This window comes from Peromyscus leucopus, chromosome 2, assembly GCF_004664715.2.
Source record: "Peromyscus leucopus breed LL Stock chromosome 2, UCI_PerLeu_2.1, whole genome shotgun sequence".
Lineage (NCBI taxonomy): Eukaryota > Metazoa > Chordata > Mammalia > Rodentia > Cricetidae > Peromyscus > Peromyscus leucopus.
Genome location: NC_051064.1, coordinates 68,720,568 through 68,745,117, shown reverse-complemented (window position 1 = coordinate 68,745,117; position 24,550 = coordinate 68,720,568). Strand labels below are relative to the sequence as shown.

Sequence of the window (24,550 nt, the reverse complement as noted above, 5' to 3'; positions counted from 1 at the left end):
GATGGAATAAGGTTGAGTTTTAATGATGTAGGGCTACAACTATAAGTAAACAGAACAGAACAGAAAGATAAGCCACATGGAAATGGAAGAAAAAGCAAGAACAAGGCACTTAAGACTCTAAAGTGTATATTGATTTGCAGAGTAAAAACTGAGGCTGTAGGATTCCAGGTACATGGTTGATAGAGGCAAATGAGATAGGGAGGATTCTCACATCATTGTCCTTGATGATACTAATTCCAATAACTGCGAAACTGTTACAGAAGGAGGCTATAATCTAGCCTTCAGAGTTTTCCTCTATATCACACTTATAATTAATAGTACAACAAGTGGAGCTTGCTATTAAGTTTAACACAGCAAGAAGAAACTTCTTCCTAATAATTGTCTCTTGCTGAGAATTAGTATAGGAGTATGTGAGAGATGGTCTGGTCTGCTGGCTCAGACGGCTGACTCTATAGCTGGACTTAATGAGTTAAGGCATTCAATGAGCTTGCAAAAGTGTAATTAGGTTACAACAAAGTGCTCAAAATTAGCCATTAGTTTCATCACACACAAAAGCCTCATAGACCAAAACAAAACTACTATGGAATATTTTGGGATGTCATTTAAAGCACAAAATATAAAAATTGAAATAAAATATACATTATTAAGTACTTATAAAGCTATTTTGACTTATCTGGCAAAGCAAAAAAATGTGTATCTAGGAAATAAATGGAAGAGAAAAATAGAGAATTTGAGGTAACTGAAAAGTTGTAAAAGGAAAAAATGTAATTCTTGGTGATTTCAATTAAAGGAGAGTGAATTCCAGGCTGAGCAAAACTGTATGCAGTGCTTGGAAGTTCCTGAGAACCAACTTCATGGTTCCCAGACTCCTCACTGTTTAGATGCTCTAAGAAAAATACTCCTGTTATAACTTTAATCCCTAATTTCTAAAATAAGAATTTTTTGAGACAGGGTCTCACTATGTAGCCCTGACTGGTTTGGAAATTGATATGTATGCCAGGCTGGCCTCAAACTCACAGAAATCAACCACCTCTGACTACCAAGTGCTAAGATTAAATGTGTGTACCACCACATATAGGCCCTCTAAAATTTTTTAGTTAAATCAACTTTTTCCTTCTTAGTCAACTAGACTTAAAAATATAATTTATTAAATATGAACATATATTTAAATTGTTTTAATATGTATTTTATTATACTATATTCATTTATAATGACATATTGCAACTCCGTACTATGTCATCAAGTAGATTCCATCTAATTTAATACACAAAAGAAACTACCAAAACATTCTTTCTTCACTCATTTCTTTAGCTGACATTAGCCTAGCTAGTTGCAACTCTAAAAAGTGAAGTGATTTAGATGGGTTATAGTCTAAATTGGTGGCAAGGTATAATACTTTTAAATACAGCTTTAATAGGACACAACTTAATTGGTCATGGAGGCACATGCCTTAAATCCAGCTCTTTGGAGGCAGAGGCAGATGGAGTTTGAGGTCAGCCTGGTCTACAGAGCAAGTTCAAGGACAGCCAAGACTACTGTCTCAAAAAAAAACCTGTCTCAAAAAAAAAGGATATAGCTTTATTTCAAAATATTCATTAATAAAATACTTATGTGGCCACACTTGAAAGAAGTTGACCTGAGATTACATTCACTTCCTGGCACAATTACATGTCTCTGCTGCCATTTGATGCTAAGCAATATTACCTATCTTTGTCTCTTTCATTATTAGTGGAAAATATAATAACTCTGCCATTGCTGATTCTAGGAACTTTTCTAAGAACCAAAGAAGATAATTGATGTGAAAGTTTCCTATTAGTCTCTGTCAAAATCCTAGGTTTCCTTGAGTCACATCCTTGTATGAATTCTATAGGTGAGGTAAGTATGTGAAGATGGGAAATTATTCTGCAGTGACGGAATTCTTTCTTGTGGGGCTTTCCCAGTATCCAGAACTCCAGCTTTTCCTCTTTGTGCTCTGTCTCATCATGTACTTGATAATCCTTCTGGGAAACAGTCTCCTCATTATCATTAGTGTCCTGGACTCCCGACTCCATACCCCCATGTACTTCTTTCTCAGGAACCTCTCTTTTTTGGACATCTGTTACACATCTTCATCCATTCCTCAAATGCTTATCATGTTTATGTCAGAGAGAAAGTCCATCTCCTTCCTTGGGTGTGCTCTGCAAATGGTTATCTCTCTTGGCTTGGGCTCCACAGAATGTGTCCTCCTGGCTGTGATGGCCTATGATAGGTATGCAGCCATTTGCAATCCATTGAGGTACCCTATAATCATGAACAAGGTGTTATATGTGCACATGGCTGTGTGGTCCTGGGTCATAGGCTGTCTAAACTCACTAGTGCAAACAGTCTTGACGATGGTGTTACCTTTCTGTGGTAATAATGTCATTGATCACCTTACCTGTGAGATACTGGCTCTTCTTAAACTCGTATGCTCAGATATCACCATGAATGTGCTTATTATGACTGTGGCCAGTATTGCTTTGTTGATTATTCCTCTGCTGTTAATTTTTGTATCCTATATTTTTATCCTTTCTTCCATCCTGAGAATTAACTCTGCTGAAGGAAGAAAGAAAGCCTTTTCTACCTGTTCCGCCCACCTAACTGTGGTCATCTTATTCTATGGTTCGGCCCTTTTTATGTATATGAAACCCAAATCAAAGCTCACCAAAGCATCTGATGAAATCATTGGACTGTCTTATGGAGTGGTGACGCCAATGCTAAACCCCATCATCTACAGCTTGAGGAATAAGGAGGTAAAAGAAGCTGTGAAGAAAATTTTGAGTAAACATTTGTATCTACAGAAAATATGAAAAGCCTTGAGGCATATGATACTCAGCCTGGGATCAAATAAGATGCTGTGTTTTTAATGTCTGCTTGAAAGGCCAAGGATGAAACTCTCATTCTTTTTGACATATGTCAAGTAAACCTTCTGAATATTATAGCATTTGCAGACTCTCTAACTGTATGCAGCTCTTCTCATCAAGCCCTTGTAGTTTTTCAATAACTCAATCTTTCTCATTTCTTCTATCTCCATTTCATCCTCTATTTCTTTTTTCTCTCATTTTTGTCTTCCTTTTCTCTGTGCCATTTCTTTCCTGTTTCCCTTCATCCATCATCTACTTCTTTTTTTTAAGTCTCCTGTTCATTCACTTTTTAACTCAACACCCATTATTTTATGGTCTAGAATCCCCTCTAATGGTAAAAGAAAATATCCTTTCTTCTTACAACTTACTAGATTTTCCTTTGAGCCCATGTGGTGTTGGGAAAGGCTAGCCTCACCTTCTGGAAATAGCGGTAAGCACTGAGCATAGGCCTAGCCAATTAAGTGAGTGTCTCTACTCTAGTGAGTCCATTCCACACAGCAAGTCAGCTACATCAGGCAGATCACACTCAGTCCCAAATGCTGCTTCAGGTTGAGAAAGCAGCATTCTTCCTGCTAAGGTTGGTGAAGAAACAGAATCTGAGGCCAGTTCTCTACCAGAACCCAGAAGAGGCCTAAATGAAAGGCAAGGGAACGTGTTTGAGGGAAAGAGAAGGCATCTGGCGCTGTTACTTTAACTCCTTGATCCAGCTGTGGCTAAAGAAAAATTCACAATTATTCTTTTGGTTATGAGCCAATAATCTACCCAATTCTTAATTGGATTCTTGCTGTTTACAATCGTATATTCCTGACTAAATATCCCCTTGCCAACTCCTTGTTCCTATCTTTCCCCATTCTTATTTTTGAGGAAAAAGTTAAAAGATTTAAATTAGTCCCAAGATTCCAGCATCCATGGGTTTTTAAAAACACATTTATTTATTCATTCTGTATGTGTGTACTTGCATGCCACAAAGCAAGTGTAGAGGTCAGAAAACAACTCGTAGGAGTCAGTTCTCTCTTTCCCACCATGTGGGTGCTAGGGATCAAATTCAGGCCATCAGTCTTGGCAGCAAGTAAGTTTACCTGCTGAGCCACCTCACCAGCCCACATTTCCTTCAATAACTTCAGCGTAATAATCTGATCTCCATTGACCATGGACATACATGTAAGTAGTCCACTCACCTCCCCAAAACTTGCTGAGGGATATTTATATTTTCCTGGAATCTAGTTTTCATTTTGGCTATTCCTTACCAGCAAGCATTTTAAAATATTGAAAGCCAGTCTACAAACACCTTGACTGATGTGATGTATTTTAAAAGTCAGTCTACAAACTTGAGTGGTATGCTGTGTTAGAAAAGTGCATCATGCTGTACACTTAGGATTTGTGCTCATATAATACAAAGCCAAATAAAGAAAGAACACAGCCCATTGTCTCCCTCTTGTTATGAGTACATCACAACCCTGACAAAACCAGCATCAACATGGTTCCTTCTTACCAAAGAAAGAACCATGATTGGAATCAAACAAAAACACTTTTAACATCCCTACTTGAGTTTCTTTAAAACTGCTATACCACAGCAGTACTTATAAAAGCCCTATTGCATTTTAGTTCACAGCTGCTTTAAAACATCTTTCCAACATTTCGTATTGCCCAATCATCCTACAGTTTTCAACCTCTCTTCTGCTCCTTCCTTAATCACGGTAATCTTTTTCATGCAAAATAAGCTATCCTACAAAGGCAATGAATTTAGAGAAAGATGGATTTTAAAGAAGTTGAGAAATCTGGGCCTGTTATGGAAGAAGGGCTGTGAAAACTCTCAAGGTAAGCATTTTTTTTCCCTAAGAGCTAGAGACGGCTCGGTGGAAGAGAGTGCTTGCCGCATGAATACACATGGACCGGAGTTCCGAAGCCAACGCCCATTTAAAAAGCCAGACATGGCCTCAAAGGAGCCTATAATCCCAGTGCTGTGGAGACAAGTGATTAGTGGACCTTGCTAGCTTCCAGCCTAGTTCCAGGTTCCATGAGATACCCTATCTCAAATTACTAAGATGGAAAAAGAGAGAGAGAGCAAGATGCCTCATGTCCTCCTGTGGCCTCCACGTGTGCACAGGAGAATGCACACGCATGCACATACACCACATATGCACACACCTCATTCACATGCACAAGAAATTTTTGCCCTCCAATATTATTTGTCAAAGCAAATCTTAACTTCAATGTCACCCTGCACTACCTGTCACAAAAATAAACAAGAACAAAATAATCATTAGTATCCAGAGAGGGGGAAATCACCTGGGAGATAAGAGCCTCCACAAATGCTTTAGGGGATTGTCTTGAACAGTGGTAGTATCTCTGGGCTGCATCAAAAGGAGAAAGTGAGCTGAGAATGAGCATTCATCTTTCTGACTGAGGACAATGGTAACTAGCTGCTGTAAGCTGTTATTGCCATGATTTCCCATGATGGGTTATACCCTAGAACTGTGAGCCAAAATAAACCCTTTCTCCCATTAAAAAAAGTGTGTTGTTGTGGAATATTAGTTTAAGATGTTACATTCATTTATGCTGTGGAATATTTTTTTAATGATGCAAAGATGGTTGCATTCCTTTATGTTGCATTTGTTTAACTCTGTGAAGCTGTGTTACTGTGCCTGTCTAAAACACCTGACTGGTCTAATAAAGAACTGAACAGCCAATAGCTAGGCAAGAGAAATAAATAAGCAGGACTGGCAGGCAGAAATAATAAAAGGAAGACGGAAGGGAGGAGTGAGAAAAGAAGAGGAGGATGTCAGGGGCCAGCCACATAGCCACTTAGCCAGCAACAGAGTAAGAAGTAAAGAAAGACACACAGAAGAGAGAAAGGTCAAAGGCCAGAGGCAAAAGGTAGGTGGTACAATTTAAGTAAAGAAAATCTGGCTAGGCACAAGCCAAGCTAGGGCTGGGCATTCATAAGTAAGAATAAGTCTCCTTGTATTTATTTGAGATCTAGGTGGCTGAACCCCCAAAGAATAAAGAATGAAAAGAAACCAGCTACAGTGTGTGCTGGATGAGTGGATGAACTGACATGTGACTGACATTCTTGTACTGAAGAAAATAAGGTTTTTCCATTGCCTGAGCAATCCTGACAGTTGTCATTCTAAAACTCCTTCACTCTGGCCTATCTCTACAAACTTTCCACGCCTCTCCAAGTGTCTCCTCTGACCTCAAGTGTTCTCATCATCTTCCCTTGATTCCCTCCACTTAAACTCTACAGCAATGTAGTTAAGCTGAAGTACTTACTGTGCAAAGATCCATGTTCTCTTTAACTACACACACAGCTGTTGGTTTATTGAAAGTTCAGTGGGGGAAGAGTTGTGAATTATTGGGCTTTGGAACCCCTACCGATTATAACAAAGTGGACTTCTATCAGATGATTCATTGAATCACTATTTTACTTTTTTATATGGTCTATTTGTTTTTTAAGAAATAATTTTATTACACTTATTTGTGTGTGTGTGTGTGTGTGTGTGTGTGTGTGTGTGTGTGTGTGTGTATACAGGTGTGGTGGTCAGGAGATAATTTTCATTAGTCAGTTCTCTCCTTCCTAGGTTTGGAACTCAAGCCATCAGTGTTGGTGGCAAGCATCTGTACTCACTAAGCCATCCTGTTGGCCCATATTTGTCTTTTAAGAGAATTTATTTTTTAAGTGTGCAGAGTGTCACTGTAATACATGTAATACATGCAACTACTGTAGCAATATCATGAGTTAAATGATATTCCCTCATTGTATATATGGTTTTCTTCATTCTGGACATTGGAAGATTCTAACGGATTGACAGCCTGCCCAGCCTAGTTATATACAGATATAATCCCTGAACTAGCTTACTGAACCTGCAACTTAACAATGACACATACACATACATACATACATACATACATACACACACACAAACAAACAACCCTAAAAACACAAAATCAAAATCCATAATATGCAAGCATAAGACTAGTAAGATAAAAATATCCAAACAAATCAATATTACACACACAAAAAAAAAAAAAAAAAAACCTACAAAACACCATTGAGTTGATTCTGTGTTGGCCATCAACTGCTGGGTATGGAGCCTATCCTTAAGTGTGGTTTATATATTCAGTGAAACTCCATTGAAGAAAATTAATTTTTTCTTTGCAAGCAGTTGTCAATTGGAGATTCCTTATTGGTCAGGGCTGGTGGATCATATCCACTTCCCTGTAAATTTCTAATTGAAATGAAAACTATAAATATTTAACTGTAATGAATGACACAATGAAGTACTTATGAGAAAAAAAGGTAATGACATCTACAGCTTCCTTTAAAATACATCCAAAACGTGACTCACACATAAAGGAGGAACAGAGAACAGACTCATCCACTCTAAATAAATATAGTAAAATATGAAAGTCAGAACCTGGATGGCAGGTACATGATGCTCAGCATTATCTTTTCTCTGCTCCCCTTATTTGTGAAAGTTTTAGAATGCATGTGATTTTATTGAAGAAATATATAAAATTTGTGAGGTATACGGTCCTTAGAAGAATTTATCTCTGACTGAGTGAAAGGTAGAAATTGAATCCTAAATGATATAATTATAAATCTTATTTTTTTCTTTTATTGAAAATAGATTTTTTTCATACAATGTTTTGATTACTTTCCCCTCCCCCTACTCTTCCTCACCTCCTCTTGCACCCAGATCCACACCCTTTCTGTATCTCCTTAGAAAAAAAGGCATCTAAAGAATAAAATAAAGTAAAGCAAAAGCAAATTAGAATAGGATATAACAACTAAGCAAGAAAAAGAGCCAAAGAAAAAGCACATGAAATGCATATTATAAGCTGATACACATACATTCACATCCACAAGAATCCCACAAAAACACAAAACCAAAAGCCATAATATATACACATAGACCTGTAATGTAAAAAAAAAAAAAAAAAAAAAAAATGCCCTAACATTGTGAAACAAAGAACTTCCAAAGATGCTATTGAGTTCATTGTGTTGGCCATCAACTGCTAGGCATGCAGCCTATCCTTAAGAACAATTTTTCCCCAGTGAGACTCCCTTGGAGAAAAAAAAATTTCACTTGCAAGTGACTGTCTATTGGGTATTGCTTCTAGATTAGGGATGGGGCATGTGTCCACTTTCCTTTTAGCTGTAGGACCCATCAGATGCAGATCCACACAGGCCCTATGAATTCTGCCAGTAACTCTATGAATTCATATGTGCTGTATTTAGAAGGCTTTGATTCCTTGGAATCCTCAGTCCCCTCTGGTTCTTACACTCTTTCTGCCTCTTCTTCCTCAGAGTTTCCTGAACTTCGGGGTGTAGATTTGATGAAGAAATCCTTTTTAGGGATGAATGTTCCAAGGTCTCCCCCTCTCTGGATATTGTCTGGCTATGGATCTCTGTGAGTTCACATCTCCCTAGGAAAGGGAAATAAAGTAGTTATAGATGGGAAAGGGAAGGACTGGAATGGGAGGATAAAATAGGAGCGGGGAAGGAGGAACTAGGGAGGAAACATGGTGAGGACAGATAAAACTGAAGGTCCTTTGAAAAATGGTATGGAAACCCAATACAGAAGAAGATTCCTAAAAGATACACAAATACAAAGCTGATCTAAATGAAATCACTAAGTAACAGGGGAGACAGAGCCCCAACTGTCACCAAAGGAAGCTTCCAGTACTGAGAATGGGTCACAACTAATCAAATTCTTGGTCAAAGGAATCCCATGGGAAGCCCTAAACAAGCTAGGATATTGCCAAGGTTATTGGTGGCTCTCTACAAACTGATGGTAAGATCCCACTGCTGAAGACAGCACCTACACAACTCGTTCAACACAGAAAAGTTGAGCTGGTGCCTATCTGGAGCCTTCACCCTTACAGACTAGTGTTCATGGTATTTTGAATACTATCAAAGGAGAAAGGTAAACACCGCCCCAGTTATAAACCCTTCGATCTACAATGGTGACCTGCCAGCAAGATAAGCTGGTGCAATAGTGCCACAAAGTTTGTGGGAGTAACCAACCAATATCTGATTTGAGCTAAAGCCCACTCCATATGATGGAAACCATACTGCTTGGCTGGCCAAGATCCTGAGACTAGATAGGCCACGGACCTAGGGGAAAACCAAATACTACCTGTCTGCTAAAGGAACACAAACAGCAATAAAATGACTCCTAAGGACATTCTGCTATACCCATAGATCACTGTCTTGCTCAGCTATCAGCAGAGAAGCTTCACTCTGCAGCAGACTACAAATCTTCTTAAACTTAACTTGGGAAAAAGTTTCAACTATTTTTCAACAGTCAAAACTTTTTAATTAGGCTATTTACAACTCTTACAAGAGAAAAATCTTAAAATAAATTTAATAGTTCCTGTGAAAACTTTATAGCAAGTTCTCTCACCTTAAAAGAAAGTTCTGTTATTTTAAAAGCAAAACTTAATAGGTACTTACAACTCTTGCAAGTGAAAAATTAAAAATAAAGTTTAATGGTCCCTGTGAAACTTAATTTACTATGCACAGCCTTGACAGGGTTTTACTTGTTATTCCCAGGGGATTAGTACAGGGGAATAAAAAGAAAGAGAAGAAATACATCAGGTTTATCAGAATCAAGTTGGCACGATGCCCTGTGTTCAACATTCTTCCTTGTGGTTTTAGCTATTTCTAATAAGAATACTATTTTCTCAGGCATGTTAGGCTGTGTGAACCTTAGCAAACAAAGAAGAGATGGTTTTTCTTACAATTTTTACTCAACAACTAATATAATTAAAGCCAGGAAGGTATTCATAACACCTATATATCTACACAATTACCTATATATTGTATAATGCTGCTCTTCTTAAAACAACGAAGTTTCATAATCACACACATTTCCCCAGAGCCTTTCTGATATGGAAACTTAATAAACATTAAGTTAAAGTTTAAACCAAGCAATCTATAAATTATCAGAGTTGGTTCCTCCCTGTACCTTCTCACATCAGATGAAGGGCAAAATAAATGTCAGTTACTATTGGTTGAAAACAACATAACTGCATAGCAGCTGTGTTATAACAATGATTCAGATGATTATAAGTATTAATCTGGAAGCTTCATTACCATTATGTATTTATAAAGTTACAAAATTTCACTTAATACAACTAACACTGCTATTACTAGCCGTGTACCTACTCAGTTTAAACAAAAGTTTTAAAATTCAAGGCATTTTGAAAGAGAAAAAATGCATGTCAGAGACAATAACAAATGAAATTACTATCAATCAGACAAGTAGATGGAAACAACTTTATATTAAAATGAATTTGTGCTCAAATAGTAGACAATGTTGATAAGACTGAGGAGTCACAGGAAAGGCCATCTACAGGTCCTCTTTGGAGGGTTACTCCTATTTAGTTCTTTGTCCATTTTTAATTACTTGTGTACTTATGTTGTAGTTGCCTTATAAAATATAACGCTTTGTCCCTAAATGTCATCAGATTTCTTTTCTTTTTCTAGCTCCTTCAGATCCCTGTGTATTGACAGTGTTTATTTCTCAGTATATGTATTGAACCATAAAATTCCTTTATACATTATTCTTTTTGATAACAAATATGTTATCCTTAAGTTTATGAATATTTTGATTTTTTTCATCATGATATTTGTAATCTGAGAATTGTTTAGAAGTATTTTTTGTAGTGGGTAGCACTGCATTTTTTTTAAGATTCCATGTTTAAACTAAATTTTGGACTTGTTCTTTTTAATATGGATTTATAGGCTGCTGCATCATGACTACAGAAAGCAGTCTGAATTATGTTGGTTCTTTGACACTAAAATATTGTTTCCTAAGAAGGCAGAAAGACTGTAAGAGCCAGAGGGGATGGAAGACACCAGGAGAACAAGGCCCTCTGAATCAACTAAACCAATCACATATGAGCTCACAGAGACTGAAGCAGTAAGCACAGAGTCTACACCAGGTCCTCTGCATATATATTATAGCTATTAGCTTAGTATTTTTATGGGCTCCTGGCTGTGAGTATGAGTGGGTCTCTGACTTGTCCTTGCTGTTGGGATTCTTTTCCTCCTGTTGGGTTGCCATGTCCAACTTTGATATGATAGTTTTTGCTTCATCTTATTATATATTATTTTGTTGTTTTTGGTTTTTATCTCTTAGAGGCCTATTGTTTTTTAATGATAGACAGAAGGGAGAGGAGATGGGGAGGAACTTGGAGGAGTAGAGGGAGGGCAAACTATAGTCAAGATATATTATATGAGAAAAGAATCTATTTTCAATTTTAAAAAAGAATGGCATGCCTAACAACGTAACTCATGATTCAATAAATAAATAAATAGGCTTTCTTTCTTTCCTAAAGAAACAGAAACAGGTATTATAAATACCTTAGACTACAGAGAACAGAAGTATCCTGGGATATATGGCAGTTCATATGCTAAGTGAAATAGTATGTAACCTAAGAGGGAACTACAATCAGCCAAAGGAAAATATAAACGAATACTTCAAACACAGGAAAAGGAAATGTGTACCTTCTATAAGGCAAGGAGGGCATAACAAAACATGAGAAAAAAACCCTAAAAATTTAATTTAAAAACATTTATATGGAAAAATATACTGCTAAGAGAGTTTAAAACATGACACAAATAGTATTTTCACTTATACAAAAAGCCCAAAATGCATTAGAATCCAGATTTTTATTATTTATTTTTCTGGTAGAGACTGAACTCCCTTCATTGAATGGATACTATGAACAGAAAAACACAATGTTGATGCAGTGATTCCACAGTGAGAAGCCGTTGGTGAAGTTCCTCTCCAAAGCATCATCTATAGAACAAATGTATGGAAGTACTGCAGAATGAGAGAGGAAGGAGTAAGCCACAAGACAGGCATACACAGGTTACAAGAAAATGATGGAAACAAACCAGCCCGCTCTAAATTATTTTCTTTGTTCCCTTCAGTGAGTCCATTTCTTTGAGATTCTTGTTGGCTGTTTTTGTTTTAATTAGTAACATTTAAACATCATCATTACAAAGGAACATGAATATGAGTAAGAAAGCAACACCAAAACCCAGAATATAGGACACTATGTACCAAATAAGCAAATAGAGTGTGATGGTCCCCGCTGTGTGAAACAGTATTGGGGACACTCCCTAAGAGTGAAAGAGAAAAGAGGGAGTCAGTTTAGGAACATGAGTTAGGTACTATTAAAACATTTAAGAATATAAGGTAGAAATTGTGAAACCTCTTTTAAATGAGAAGGGAAGCTACATAGACATGAGGATTAACCTGTCAAGTAGGGTAGTATTAGAGAAGGCTCTAGTAGCATGGATATGCCTCTTCCAAAAATCAGACTCAGTGACAATTGATTCCAACAACAACAAAAAAGGTATCAAATAGGAATGGTGTTGACGTGTTATGGGATATTTGTACTCTATGTGAAGATCTCTTGTTGTGATTGGTATAATAAAAAGATGAATGGTCAACAGCTGGGCAGGAGGTAGAGGCAGGATTTCCAGGGAGAGAAAGGAAGAGGAAGAAGAATCTAGGCACATGGGAGAAGCCAGAAGACATGGAGAGGAAACAGGAGATACAAGATGGAAGAGAGGTAACAACAAGTGATAGAATGTAGATTAATATAAATGGGTTGATTTAAGTTATAAGAGCTAGTTTGGAACATGCCTAAGCTACTGGCCAAGCTTTCATACTTAATAACAAGTCTCTGTGTCATTATTTGTGAGCTGGCAGCCCAAAGAAAAATCTACTATATACGACATCCAATGCAGAGGCTTAAATATCCAAACATAGGGCCTGAGAAAGCTAAAAAAAAAAAAAGTTCTGGACAAGGAGCCAGACATGGCTTCCTAGTCTTGCAGTCTCTCAGATGGGCTGGTACTCAGCATACAGAGGCAGCTAATGGTCACTGCCTGAGACCTGGAGCCAACTGCCAGTGCCATGTGCCAGTGCCATGCTCTAAACTGAGATGTGTGGTGGCTGACATGGCAGTTTAAGGTTTGGCTCACATAGCAGAGACCACTGCAAGTGCATGGCTGCAGGTGCTTAATAAAGTCAGGTCTAGATTGAGAAATCCTCTGAACAGATATAGTACATTTAAACATGTGCTAAAGACAGAAAACAAAATGGGTACATACAGTTATAGAAAAATAGTTTAAAATAATAAAGTATTTGAAGAAAGAATAAAGTAATATAAAAAGAATAAACCATGTTAAGATGGGAAATACACAGGGTGTCTGGATCCTGTATGGTGCTTTGTTGGCTTTGAATTGTTTAAATGCTAACTTATGAAAAACAATAAATGCTGCTGAGAGGCATTTGGATTTTGGAAACTGCTAAATTAAACCAACCTGTATATTTTAAGAATGTCTTAACTTCAAAATGGAAGTCGGAAATATGTTGCATTAGGGGAGAGGTTATGCTTTTGTTTTCACAGGAAACAAAAAGTTATAGTTCTCTTCAAAATTAATAAAGATCAGATTTGATTGAGGGAGATCTTCTGAAAATCGTGGCTACAGGCATAAAAAAAGAAATCAATAAATACTACAGGTAAGGTGATGTATATGCTGATCCCTCTACTACAGGAACAACTCTATGACTGGATGAAACATGATAAATCTTGTTGGCTACAGAGTCCTCATGACTTATTATTACATTCCATCCTTTCATATGGCATGGACAAAGGCTTTGTTATACAGTCCAAACAAACATAAAGCTAACAGATGCTTTTACCTTCTAAAACATAAAACAACCAAAAAAAAATCATCTTTAACTGACTTGTTCACACTGCACATTCCATACTTGTGTTAATACAGATATATGTGTTACCTTTAAAACTTTATGTGTCTTAAGAAAAAAAGGACCAGATGTCAATAAAGACAAGTAGCCCAGGTGATTCAGCCTCTCAAAATTCCTTTCTTACAGTTTCCTCAAAATTCTGTATTCAGAACAACTTCAAAGTTGCTAGCTAAAACAGTGCAGTCTCACAGACTGTCCAGCCAAGACATCAGATAAGCTCTATACTTTCCCATCACACAGAGACTAGACAAAAAATAATATTGCTATTTCCCCCAGGACTTGATCATTATCTAAATTTTCTCAGGGTCCCCTAAAGATGCCATCACCCCCAGACAACAGGAAGAAGTCTAGAGAACATGATAACCACATTCCCAAGAGGTAGTGTGGATGGTTTTTGATCATTTAATGGATTATGGATGTTTGTCATAATTTAGTGGGGTTGATTGCATATTGTTACTGGTCATGGTAAGGGAGAAAACTACACAAAGGTTAGATCCAAGGATCTCTTTCTGAAAAGAAAAAAAGGATATAGAAATGATAGGGTAAAAGGGTAGATTATTGAATCTACTTTAAACTAAAAAGAAGCCATTAATCTCAAATACTTTACATTGGTATGAATTTTTGTATATTGATACAAATTTAAAGTTATTTTGTTATACTATACATATGTTTCTTTTCTTGTTTAAGGTATTGTATCTATGCAGCTCATTTAGCAACGTAATGTAAATTTCTAGTCCTTGAAAGTTTTTGTTACAAACTATTCAGGATAATTAAGAAATGCAGGTTAGTAGTTAGTCGGCCAACAATCAAATTTGTGGCCATGTTAGGTATGTTTTCAAGGTCAAACAGATAAATTTTCTATAGAAAGATGGTCTTCAAACACTTCAGAAACCTACAGAATATGGCATTTAAGATGTTTTAATAACCTAAGACTTTTTATGACAGTAAGACATGTCTGTTCCTCCAGCACCAATTTACTTCAAAACAGGGATGATGGGCATCGAAGAACCTCCATGAGGAGTTTGCTTTTATTGTGGCAAAGTTAGACACTGGGCAAGAAACTGCCCTTGTCTCAACTGCTGACAGAATGCTGTCCAAATTGGACAAGCAGAACACAAAAGAAAGTGACTGCCAAACTTTGCCAAGACAAAGTAGGAGAGTCCTTCAAAAATTTCCTGCTTCACAAAAATGCCTGTCAGATATTCTAAGCCTGAACACTGAAGACAGATGCCCCAACATTGCAGAGGAACCTCGGGTGACTGTCCAGGCAGCCAGCTGTTTGTGTCATTTCTATAATTTTGGAAATTGCTTGCTCTGTGCTTCCTGTTTACTCAAGTAATATTTTATCCTTCTTGGGTTTCTGATGGGGATTGAAGATTAAATAGTATACAGTTTTCCTTATTACCAAATTCAAGAAAAAAAAACTTCCTTAAAAGACAAAGTTTATAAGGTTGAGAAACATGAAAGCTTAAGTTGTTTTCTAATAAGATGTTTTTAGGTCTAAAAAGATATTTTTAGGATGGTAATACAAGTTATAATATAAAATGTTTTAGGTAAAACTTCGGACTCACTAAGATAGGATAGATAATACTTTATCCGAATTTGACAAATACATATGGACTAAACATTGTGAATATAATTCTTACTTGATAATTGTCTTATTGTATATAGTTTTACTATAATAGAGTTAAAACCTTTCCTTTTTATTTTGACCAAAAAAGGGGAAAATGTTGTGGGATATTGTACGCAGTGTGAAGATGCATTTGTTGTGATTGGTGAAATAAAAAACTGAATGGCCAATGGCTAGGCAGGAGATATAGGTGGGATTTCTGGGGAGAGAAAAGAAGAGGAGGAGGAATCTAGGCATAAAGGAGATGCCAGGGACATGAAGAGGAAACAGGTGTTGCAAGATTGAAGAGAGGTAATGCCACATGATAGAATGTAGATTAATATAAATAGGTTAGTTATAAGAGCTAGTTAGGAAAACGCCCAAGCTATAGGCAAGCTTTCATGATTAATAAGAAGTCTTATTTGAGAGCTGGTTGGTGGGATGGAGAAAGACTCATTACACTGATGTAGTCTCCAAAGTTAGGGAAACTAGGAAATAGAAACAAGAGTTTGAAAACAGTCATCACCTGGCACTGCCTTAACCACAGGCCCTGTTGTTAGGCCCTTCTTTGTCGAGGGGAGTGCTGTCTTTCTCTCCTTGCATAAAACACAAGATTTATATTTTTCAAACAATGAATTGCCTTTTTAGGTAAAGAAAACAATTTGGAAAATGAAGCTCACTTCTCTCCAGACCCATGTCATTGGAAGACTTTGACAAAGATTTTTTCATACTTCCACTCTTTTAATGTTGACACAAATTTGCTTACAGTGAAGCTGATTATAAACACACATGAGCATAAATGATAAGATTAAACCTAGCATCCCCACAGTAGTGAATAGTAAAAGAGCAGGTGCTTTCAAAAGAAGACGATAGCCATGGTGATATGTCATCCAAAGACTGGCATCCTTACACTGCAAAAGCAAGAGCTATTTAGGGTACCAGCTATACAGTGGGTTTGTAGATGTGTCTTGTTTTCCATTCATTATTTAAATAATTTGCATAAGTTGTCTTAATAGGCAACTCTGTACACCTATGTAAATATTTCCTACAATTGTGTGATTATAAGGTCATGATAGCACTTTGCACAAACTCCTGATTTTAATGTAGTAGTGGCTTTAATATCAATGTTTTTCATTCTTTTGAAATCTTATGTGTTTGAATGAATTTAAGTTATATTTTTGAAACTACACATATCATATTAGTATATGAACAGCAGGAAAAGAGTCCAAGAGAAGGCACAAAAAACAGAGGTCCACTCATTCACACACAGGAATTCCAAAAAACACTAAAGTGGAAGACATAATATATACACAAAGGACTTATGATGTAAAAAGAGAGAGAATATATATTTTTTTCAATTTTATCTTATCAAAGATGCCATTGAGTTCATTTTGTGTTGGCCATCTACTGCTGGGCAAACAGCCTATGCTTAGCAGTAGTTTGTTTTCCCAGTGAGACTCTCTTGGAGCAAACTAAATTTTCATTTGTAAGTGGTCATCAATTGAAGATTGCTCCTGGGTTAAGGATGGGGAAAGGTGTCCACTTCTTCTTTCAGCTCTAGGACTCTAGATGGTGCACATTGATGCAGGTCTTGTGCATGCTGCCTCAGTCTATGTGAGTTCATATGTGCATCAAGCCTATTGATTTAGAGAACATTGTTTTATTGGTGTTCTCCATCCCCTCTGGCTTTTTCTGTCTCCTATTCCATGGGGTTCCCTGATATCTGAGAGGAGAGATTTGATGAAGACATTTGTTTTAGGGCTGAGAGTTCCAAGGTTTCTCACCTTTTGCATAATGCCTGGCTTTAAGGGTCTGTATTTGTTCTCATCTCCTTCTTTAGGTTTGGGAAATTTTCTTCTATGATTTTGTTGAAAATGTTTTCTTTACCTTTCACTAGGGTTTCTTCTCCTTCCCCTATTCATATTATTTTAGATTTGATACTGTCATAGTGTCCCAAATTTTCTGAGGGGTTGGGGACAGATTTTTTTTAAGATTTAACATTTTCTGTCACTTAGATACCCATTTCTTCTATTGTGTCTTCAGTGCCTGTGACTCTCTTTTCCACCTCTTGTCTTCTGTTGGTGAGGCGTGCCTCTGGGGTTCCTGTTCAAGTTAAATTTTTCATTTCCAGATTTCCCTCAGTTTGGATTTTCTCTGTGGATTCTATTTCTACTTTGCAGTCATGAACTGTTTTATCCATTTCCTTCCGCTGTTTGCTTGTGCTCTCTCGCTCTCTCTCATTGGTTTCTTTATGGGATTTTCTTTTGTTCCCTCTAAGAACCTCTATCCCATCCATAGAGGCTGTTTTAAGTATCTTTGTCTAGTGCTTCAGCTGTGCTGCAATATTCTGGGCCTACTGTAGCAGGGTTGCTGGGATCTAATGGAGACACATTGTCCTGGCTGTTATTGTGTCTTTGTGATTGCATCGTGTCTTGGAAAGATTATAATTCTAGGTACTGATAATGGTCTTGTCTTTGTTGGGTGGGTGTTTTGTTCCTTGCTTTCTGTTGCCCTCTCTGGTTCTCAGAATAGAGTGGTGGCTGTGCAGTGTCTGGTAGGAAATCCTTCTGGGATCCTGATAGGTGTGGCCACCGGGGGTTCCTGGTAAAATGTGTTTCTAGGTATTGGGGGCTGAATATTAAGAATGGAGATGGGAAGGGAATAAGAAGGGGATGCTAAGGGGTCCAAAAGAGGGAGGAAAGCATGATGCTTGCTTTATTATAATCTGCTTAGTGCTCTGGGAACAGGAGCAAAGAGGAGACAAAGTAACAGGTGGTCTGCTACAGAGCTGGGGATGAGACTGGGAGGTTGGATATGGAGGAACAGAGTGAGAGTGAAGATATGAAGCTTGCCTACCTGCTTCCCTGGCCTGAGCAGCCTGCTGGTTACCAGGGAATGCCTGTTGGAGTTGGGGGATGAGAGAACGTGATGAGTACAGAAAAGAAAGATAGGAGGGGAAGATCTGTGTGATTCACTAGAGATGGGGGTGGAGGGAGAAGGGAGACTGCAGCAAGTGGTCTGCTACAGAGCTGGGGGTGTGCCTTGGGGTAGGACTTGGAGGAATAGAGGAGGAGGTAAAGATCTGGAGTTAGCATACCTGCTTCCCTGGCCTGAGTCTGTCAGGAATCTTTTAATATAGAGTCCAAATACAATAGCCAATAGACGAGAACAATGGAAACAGAAGGAAAATCTTTAAAAATTCTGCTAAGGAGGTGTCCTTTCTGCCATACCTTGTGTTGCTCATGCTGAAAGTAGGTGCATGCTTTGGGTTAAAATGAACTCTTTAGGGTGGGGAGATTCTTCTGGACAATGTGATCAACTCCATATCCAATCTTTGGTTTTTTATTCAAATTATTTCAAATTATTTTCTTCTCCCAATATAGTACTGCTCAGACTAACAGATAGTTTTTCTCCATTGCAACAAATGTCTATTTCAGAAGCTCTAGTGTTCAAGTGAGGCGGGAAATCACTCCGGGAGCTACTCTGTCCATTCTACTGGACATTCAGGCACTATTTTTCCTTAACACAATTAAAAAGAAAAATTGAAGGCAGAACATCATTTCTGTTCCATTGACTGCTAAAGCACAGTTCTACTCAGGAACTCTACAGGTTCTCTCCTACAATCCAGGCACCTCAACTGTGACAAGGTATCTGATGGAAACTCAGCAGTAGGGTCCACACCAGGATGCAGCTAAGCATGGCAGAGGCTGCCAAGGAATGAGTGCACAAAAGACTGAAGCTCAGTACTGAGGGAAGGCCTAGCCAAGGGAGACCTGTGTCCTACAGCATCATCAATCTATCTTGCAGAGCTAATGTGACATGTTTATGAAAGGAACTCTTAAGGCAACGAGTTCAGATTTCCCATAAACCATTTGCACACTTTCAAAAGACACAGAAGGGCATCCGAACCTAGATCTTAGAATGTGTGTAAGTATCCTAGGCAGTATGCTGAAACATCTAACAAGGGGGGAGACAATGCGTCCCTCTTGTTTGAACACAGCCTGCAAGTTCTTGTGCTAATATTCCAATCTTCAACACAATATTGTCAATAAACAAAATACAACAAACTGTAAAATACTTTAATATCAATTGGTGAGATTCAAGTAAAATTAGGTTAAAAAGCCAATTCATCACCCAGTAGGTATCTAGAATACCAGAGCACTGAACAAGGATTGTGCATTTGATGTTCATGAGAAAATGCCAGGATGCAGATGAGTACATAAAGCTAAAAGGTGTCTTAACTAATAACAAGGAAAGGAAAAAAAACAAAAAAACAAAAAAGCATCCAGAAATACTGTCTATGTGATATTTATCCTGGGTTCCAGAGAAGCAATTTAACAGGTACCAAATCCATCTTCCTATGTAAACTTTAAGGACAGCTAACTCCTTAGGATATCTACAAATGACATGATACATACAAATTTGTATTATTAATACAATAATTAAATAAGTGCTTGCTACAGTTAAATATTGAGCTGTTCACAATTTTTCTGCTACTTACTCTGATAAGGATACCAGCAAATAGTCTAATATAGAAACACCAAGATATATTAATAAGCAAAAGAAATATGCAGTAGTTGGTTTTTTAATTCCCCTTAGAATATTTTGAATTCTTTATCCCTCCCTAAAGCAATGTACAACATAATGCACACAGTTTCTTAACAAATATTCAATGACATGATTAAGGCTATTTTTAATAAGGTGGCATGAAAGTTGTTTTTCATTTTTAATTCTTGCTTTTATTGATAATATTTTTAATTCTTCATATTGTTGATAGTAGTAATAATGCAATCCATAAATGTTAACATTTTTCTCTTTATGAAATAAGCCATCACCAGACACATAAACACAAAACAAATTCAAGACAAAACAAAAGTACCCTGAAAGCTAAGTTATTCTAAATACCTTCAGTTTAAACAGTTAAAAGTCACACACACACACACACACACACACACACACACACACACACACAAAACCATGCAAAAGTTGGTTTATGCCACCATCTAGTGGCTACAGAATATAGCACAGATGCACAAAAGTGCTCACCCAAGGAGGTAAATGCAGAATACATTTGCCCAGAGATGTAGATCCAGGAGACAAGCATCTAACGTGTAACTGTCCTCCTATCTGGCTAAGGTTGCAACCTTGACTGCTTCCTTTTGCAGTTTCATGAGTTCAACAAAATCAAGCAGGAATAACACCAAATCTGTTTTTCTCTTAACCGGCCTCAATTTTCATCACCCTGTAACTGGTCCTATTTGTTATATGAGGCATTTACATGAATTTATTATCATTTACAGGCATTTATTATCATTACAAAAAAAAGATAATAAAGAGATAGTCAGAAAGCCCCCATATGCTGCTATAAAGAGTATAAATTTATAAAGCATTTTGGTATTATTTAGTAAAGATGAACTCACAATGATTTTCAAAAATTGCTGGGAGATATTAACTAGCTATGGCCTACAACTGGATTGACAACTCAAGAACTAAGTAATTTATACCAAAACTTACAAGGTGATAAGGATTTACATAGTCTGAGAAAATTATCAGCTGAATCTGAGAGAGAATTGGCTTTGGTAGAAAAGAAATTACAAGATGCACATGAGGATCATTTGGATCCAGAGCTTGATTGTATTCTGCTTATTTTACCTTCTATGCATTCTCCCGTAGGGATTCTTATGTAGAGAAAAGATAATATTTTAGAATGGATTTTTTTAGCCACACAAACAGAGTAAAAAAAAATTAAATACCTATGTAGAAAAGGTTCTTGAATTGATTCTGAAAGGAAAATTGAGACTTCATCAATGAGAAGGGAGAGATCATCAGAAATTGTGGCACCTTTTATTAATGCTGAAATTTCCTCATTATAAAAAGAAAATGAACATTGGCAAGGAGCTTGCAGTAATTTTTTTGGAAGAGATTAGAAACAAATATTCCAAATGTAAGAAGAGACTTCTCTGATAAAGAGAACTGATTAGATTCTTCCTCACATTGTACAGGGAACACCAATTTCTGAAGCCCCTACATTCTATACTGTTGCAAAAAAATCAGGAAAGGCAGGCTATAAGTCAGGAAATTTAAGTAAAGTGGCTCAAAGCCCTTATGATTCTGTTCAAAAGTCAGAATTATATGCTTTCTCATGGTATTATTAGACTTTTCCAGAGCCTCTTAATATAGTTACTAACTCTCAATATGCAGAAAGTTATTTAACATATTGAAATTGCTGAACATATTCCAGATGATTCAGAATTAACTTTGTCATTTATTCAATTACAAGAAATAATCAGAAATATAAAATATAGCACATTTCAGATCCAATACGGGTCTACCAGGCCCTCTGGCACAAGGTAATGATGAAATTGATCATCTATTGATTTAAAAAAAAATGTACAAGAAGCCTCAGAATTTCATAAGAAACACTATGTTAATAGCGAAGGTTTGAAAAAAGATTTTTCTACCACTTATCAACTAGCCAAGGAAATTATAAGAAAATGTCCTACTTGTTCTTGGTATAACCAAACTCCACTATCAGCAGGAAGTAACCCAAAAGGTACTCAAAGAAATGAAATTTGGCAAATGGAAGGTTTTAATTTTGCAAAGTTTGGAAAATTAAAATATGTACACCATACCATAGATACATATTCAGGATTTCAATGGGCAACTGCTTTGAGTTCTGAAAAGGCTGATTATATAATTATACATTTTTAGTAGTTATGGCCATCGTGGCATACCTGTACAAATTAAGACTGACAATACTCCAGCATATGTCTCTAGTAAAAATGAAACAGCTTTTTGCATATTTACATTTGCATATTTATATTTACAACATAAAGCATATTACAGGTATACCACACAATCCTACAGGTCAAGCAGTTATAGAAATATCTAATTACAATTTAAAAGATATACTTAATAAACAGACAGGGGTAATAAAGAACCCTGAAGATAGATTACACAATACTTTATTAACTTTAAATTTTTAAATGTGAATGAGAAAGGAATGACAGATGCAGAGAGACATTAGATAATAGAAAAAAAATGTTGAATTAAATCAGCCTGTATACTTTAAAGATGTGTTAAACTCAAAATGGAAAAAGGACATGTATTACATTGGGGAATAGGTTTTGCTTTTGGAACCAAAAAATAAATAAAAATAAAAAATAAAAGCCTGTAGAAAGAAAAAAACAAGCTCTACACAAAGAATTGAGAAGCAGAATGCCATGTGCTTGTCTCTCCATGCTTTTTAATACAATAGTTTGTTCTCGAAAAAAAAAAAAATAGCTCCTAATGCTGAGTTTTGTGTCTACCCAAACTAAATTAAGGGAGTTGATAAAACACATTTTTAAAAGAAGCATGTCTCAAAGGTTTAAATTCCATATTCCCTTTCCTTAAAATAGAAGTTTAACAAAGACAAAACCAAGCAAACAAAAGCAGAAAAACTAGATCTTGTAGTGTCTTCAATGCAAAGTGAGAGAGATTCCCCTGGATGTGTAGAGAGATCCCAGAATCACTGTTTGCCATCTTAAGGAAAGAACTAGGGGTCTAGTGGGCATAGCTCTTAGAAAATGAAACTGATAAAAGGATTAATCTTGTCAAGAGGAATTTTGTACCTCTAGAATCTGGGGATGCTGGTCAGGAATAAAGAAAACCATATCAATTCATGCAAGAAGGAAAAGAATCTCCTACTAAGATTAAGCCAACTGGTGGAGGCTGAAATTAGCGGATGATGTAAAAGAAGCCCTGTGAGAGGGTAAGGCAGGATTTCTGGTGTGGTTTGCCCTGGGTTCAGAAACCTGAGGCACGTCCCTTTCCCCACCACCACCACATTCATCCGTGCCTTCTAAGCCAACAAGCCACTACAGCCACATTCCACCAAGCAGACACAGGGAAGGCAACAAGCTGGCTTCCCCTCCTCCTTTCGGTCATTTACATCACTGGGCTGGCATTTCCCAGGGGTGAAGACTGTCCCGTGACCACAGCAAGCTAAGTTTTCTAGTACTGATTTTGTTTTCCAGGCCAAATGGATGAATGGATACTGACACACACACAGTCTTTGTTCTCTTCCTCCAGGTATAGTGTTCATTCGTACTGTTTACTAATTCTCTCATTAACAGCAATGGATCCAGGGCCCAGTGAAAAAGACATCAAAATCCATATATGCTCAAGTCCCTTCTACGGCATTTGCACAGAACACACACTCAGCTTCCTAGGTACCTAGGCCATGTAAATGCTTGCTATATACTCTATTGTGTCCATAATGCAAGAGAAACCTCTGGACATATCCAGAACAGATAATTTCCCCCAATAGTCTGCTTTCTCTGGTTAAATCCACATATGCTCACCTCAGCTACATGGAGCTGACTGTATTTTCTCTTCCATCATGTTCTGTACAAATTGTAAACTCTAATGGGGAAAGAACTACTTTTTTTTCCCACTTCCATAGTTTCTAGGAAAGTGCCTTGCAGCATAAAAGAAATGCAATAAGCATTAATTGAGTAAGTAAATGAACTGTTAACTCAGGGCTGAAAAAACAGTCTGACAGATTTTAATCAAGTAGATGCTGTCTTTACACAAATGATACTTCGTTTAAATTTGCTGGTTTAGGAAATAACGTCTTCAGGAAAAAAGGCTAAATTCTTCCAGAATTACTAATTTTTAAAAAAAAAAAACCTCCCTCATCTAAGCAAAACCCCTTCTACAAGGCACCCCAATAAAACCATACCTGATAAGCCTATTTATTATTCTTCCCAGTCTCTAACGATATAAGGAATGTTACTGAAATGCATGCAGTAACTATTAACAAGAAGAGTCATAAATTATAATGTAGATTAATGTGGTAATTATTTTAAACACTTGGAGATGCCAGAAGGCAAGTGCTACGATGTGATCTAAATTCTCATTTTTCTAGTAAATGGACATTATCTGTAAATAGAAAACTACTGAACACCAGAATATTCCTAACAGAGACAACCATGGGGAAAAAAGCAGCTATAACATGTTAGATGAAGTTATCCTGGCCACCAACAACCAAACAAGGAGTACCTAAGAGGTCAGCTGTTTTAAGTAGCAGAGAGCAATTTACTTTTGATCCCTCTGCATATGACTGTGAAGGTCTCATTTCAGGCCTGTGACCCCACTGTTCTGAGCACCACGAAAATTAACCCATCGTTGTTCAGAGCCTCCCAGGCCATGCTTGGTGTCAACACTTGAGTACTCTGAGATAAAGGTGAAGGCTCCTGGTTCGTGTCCCAGGTCAC

General features: G+C 37.0%; 1 protein-coding gene and 1 pseudogene across 1 annotated transcript; one reads left to right on the top strand and one right to left on the bottom strand.

Moving 5' to 3' along the window:
- Positions 1-1,889: 1,889 nt before the first annotated feature.
- On the top strand, positions 1,890-2,828 carry LOC114683451 (olfactory receptor 13D1). Its single transcript, XM_028857763.1, has one exon. The coding sequence runs from the start codon at positions 1,890-1,892 to the stop codon at positions 2,826-2,828; it is 939 nt and encodes a 312-aa protein (XP_028713596.1).
- A 12,959-nt stretch (positions 2,829-15,787) lies between these two features.
- On the bottom strand, positions 15,788-15,900 carry LOC114683457 (annotated as a pseudogene).
- Between the last annotated feature and the right edge of the window lie 8,650 nt (positions 15,901-24,550).

What these genes read in the sequence shown, in the direction of transcription:
- LOC114683451 (XM_028857763.1), top strand. Translation starts at nt 1,890, where the DNA reads ATGGGAAATTATTCTGCAGTGACGGAATTCTTTCTTGTGGGGCTTTCC.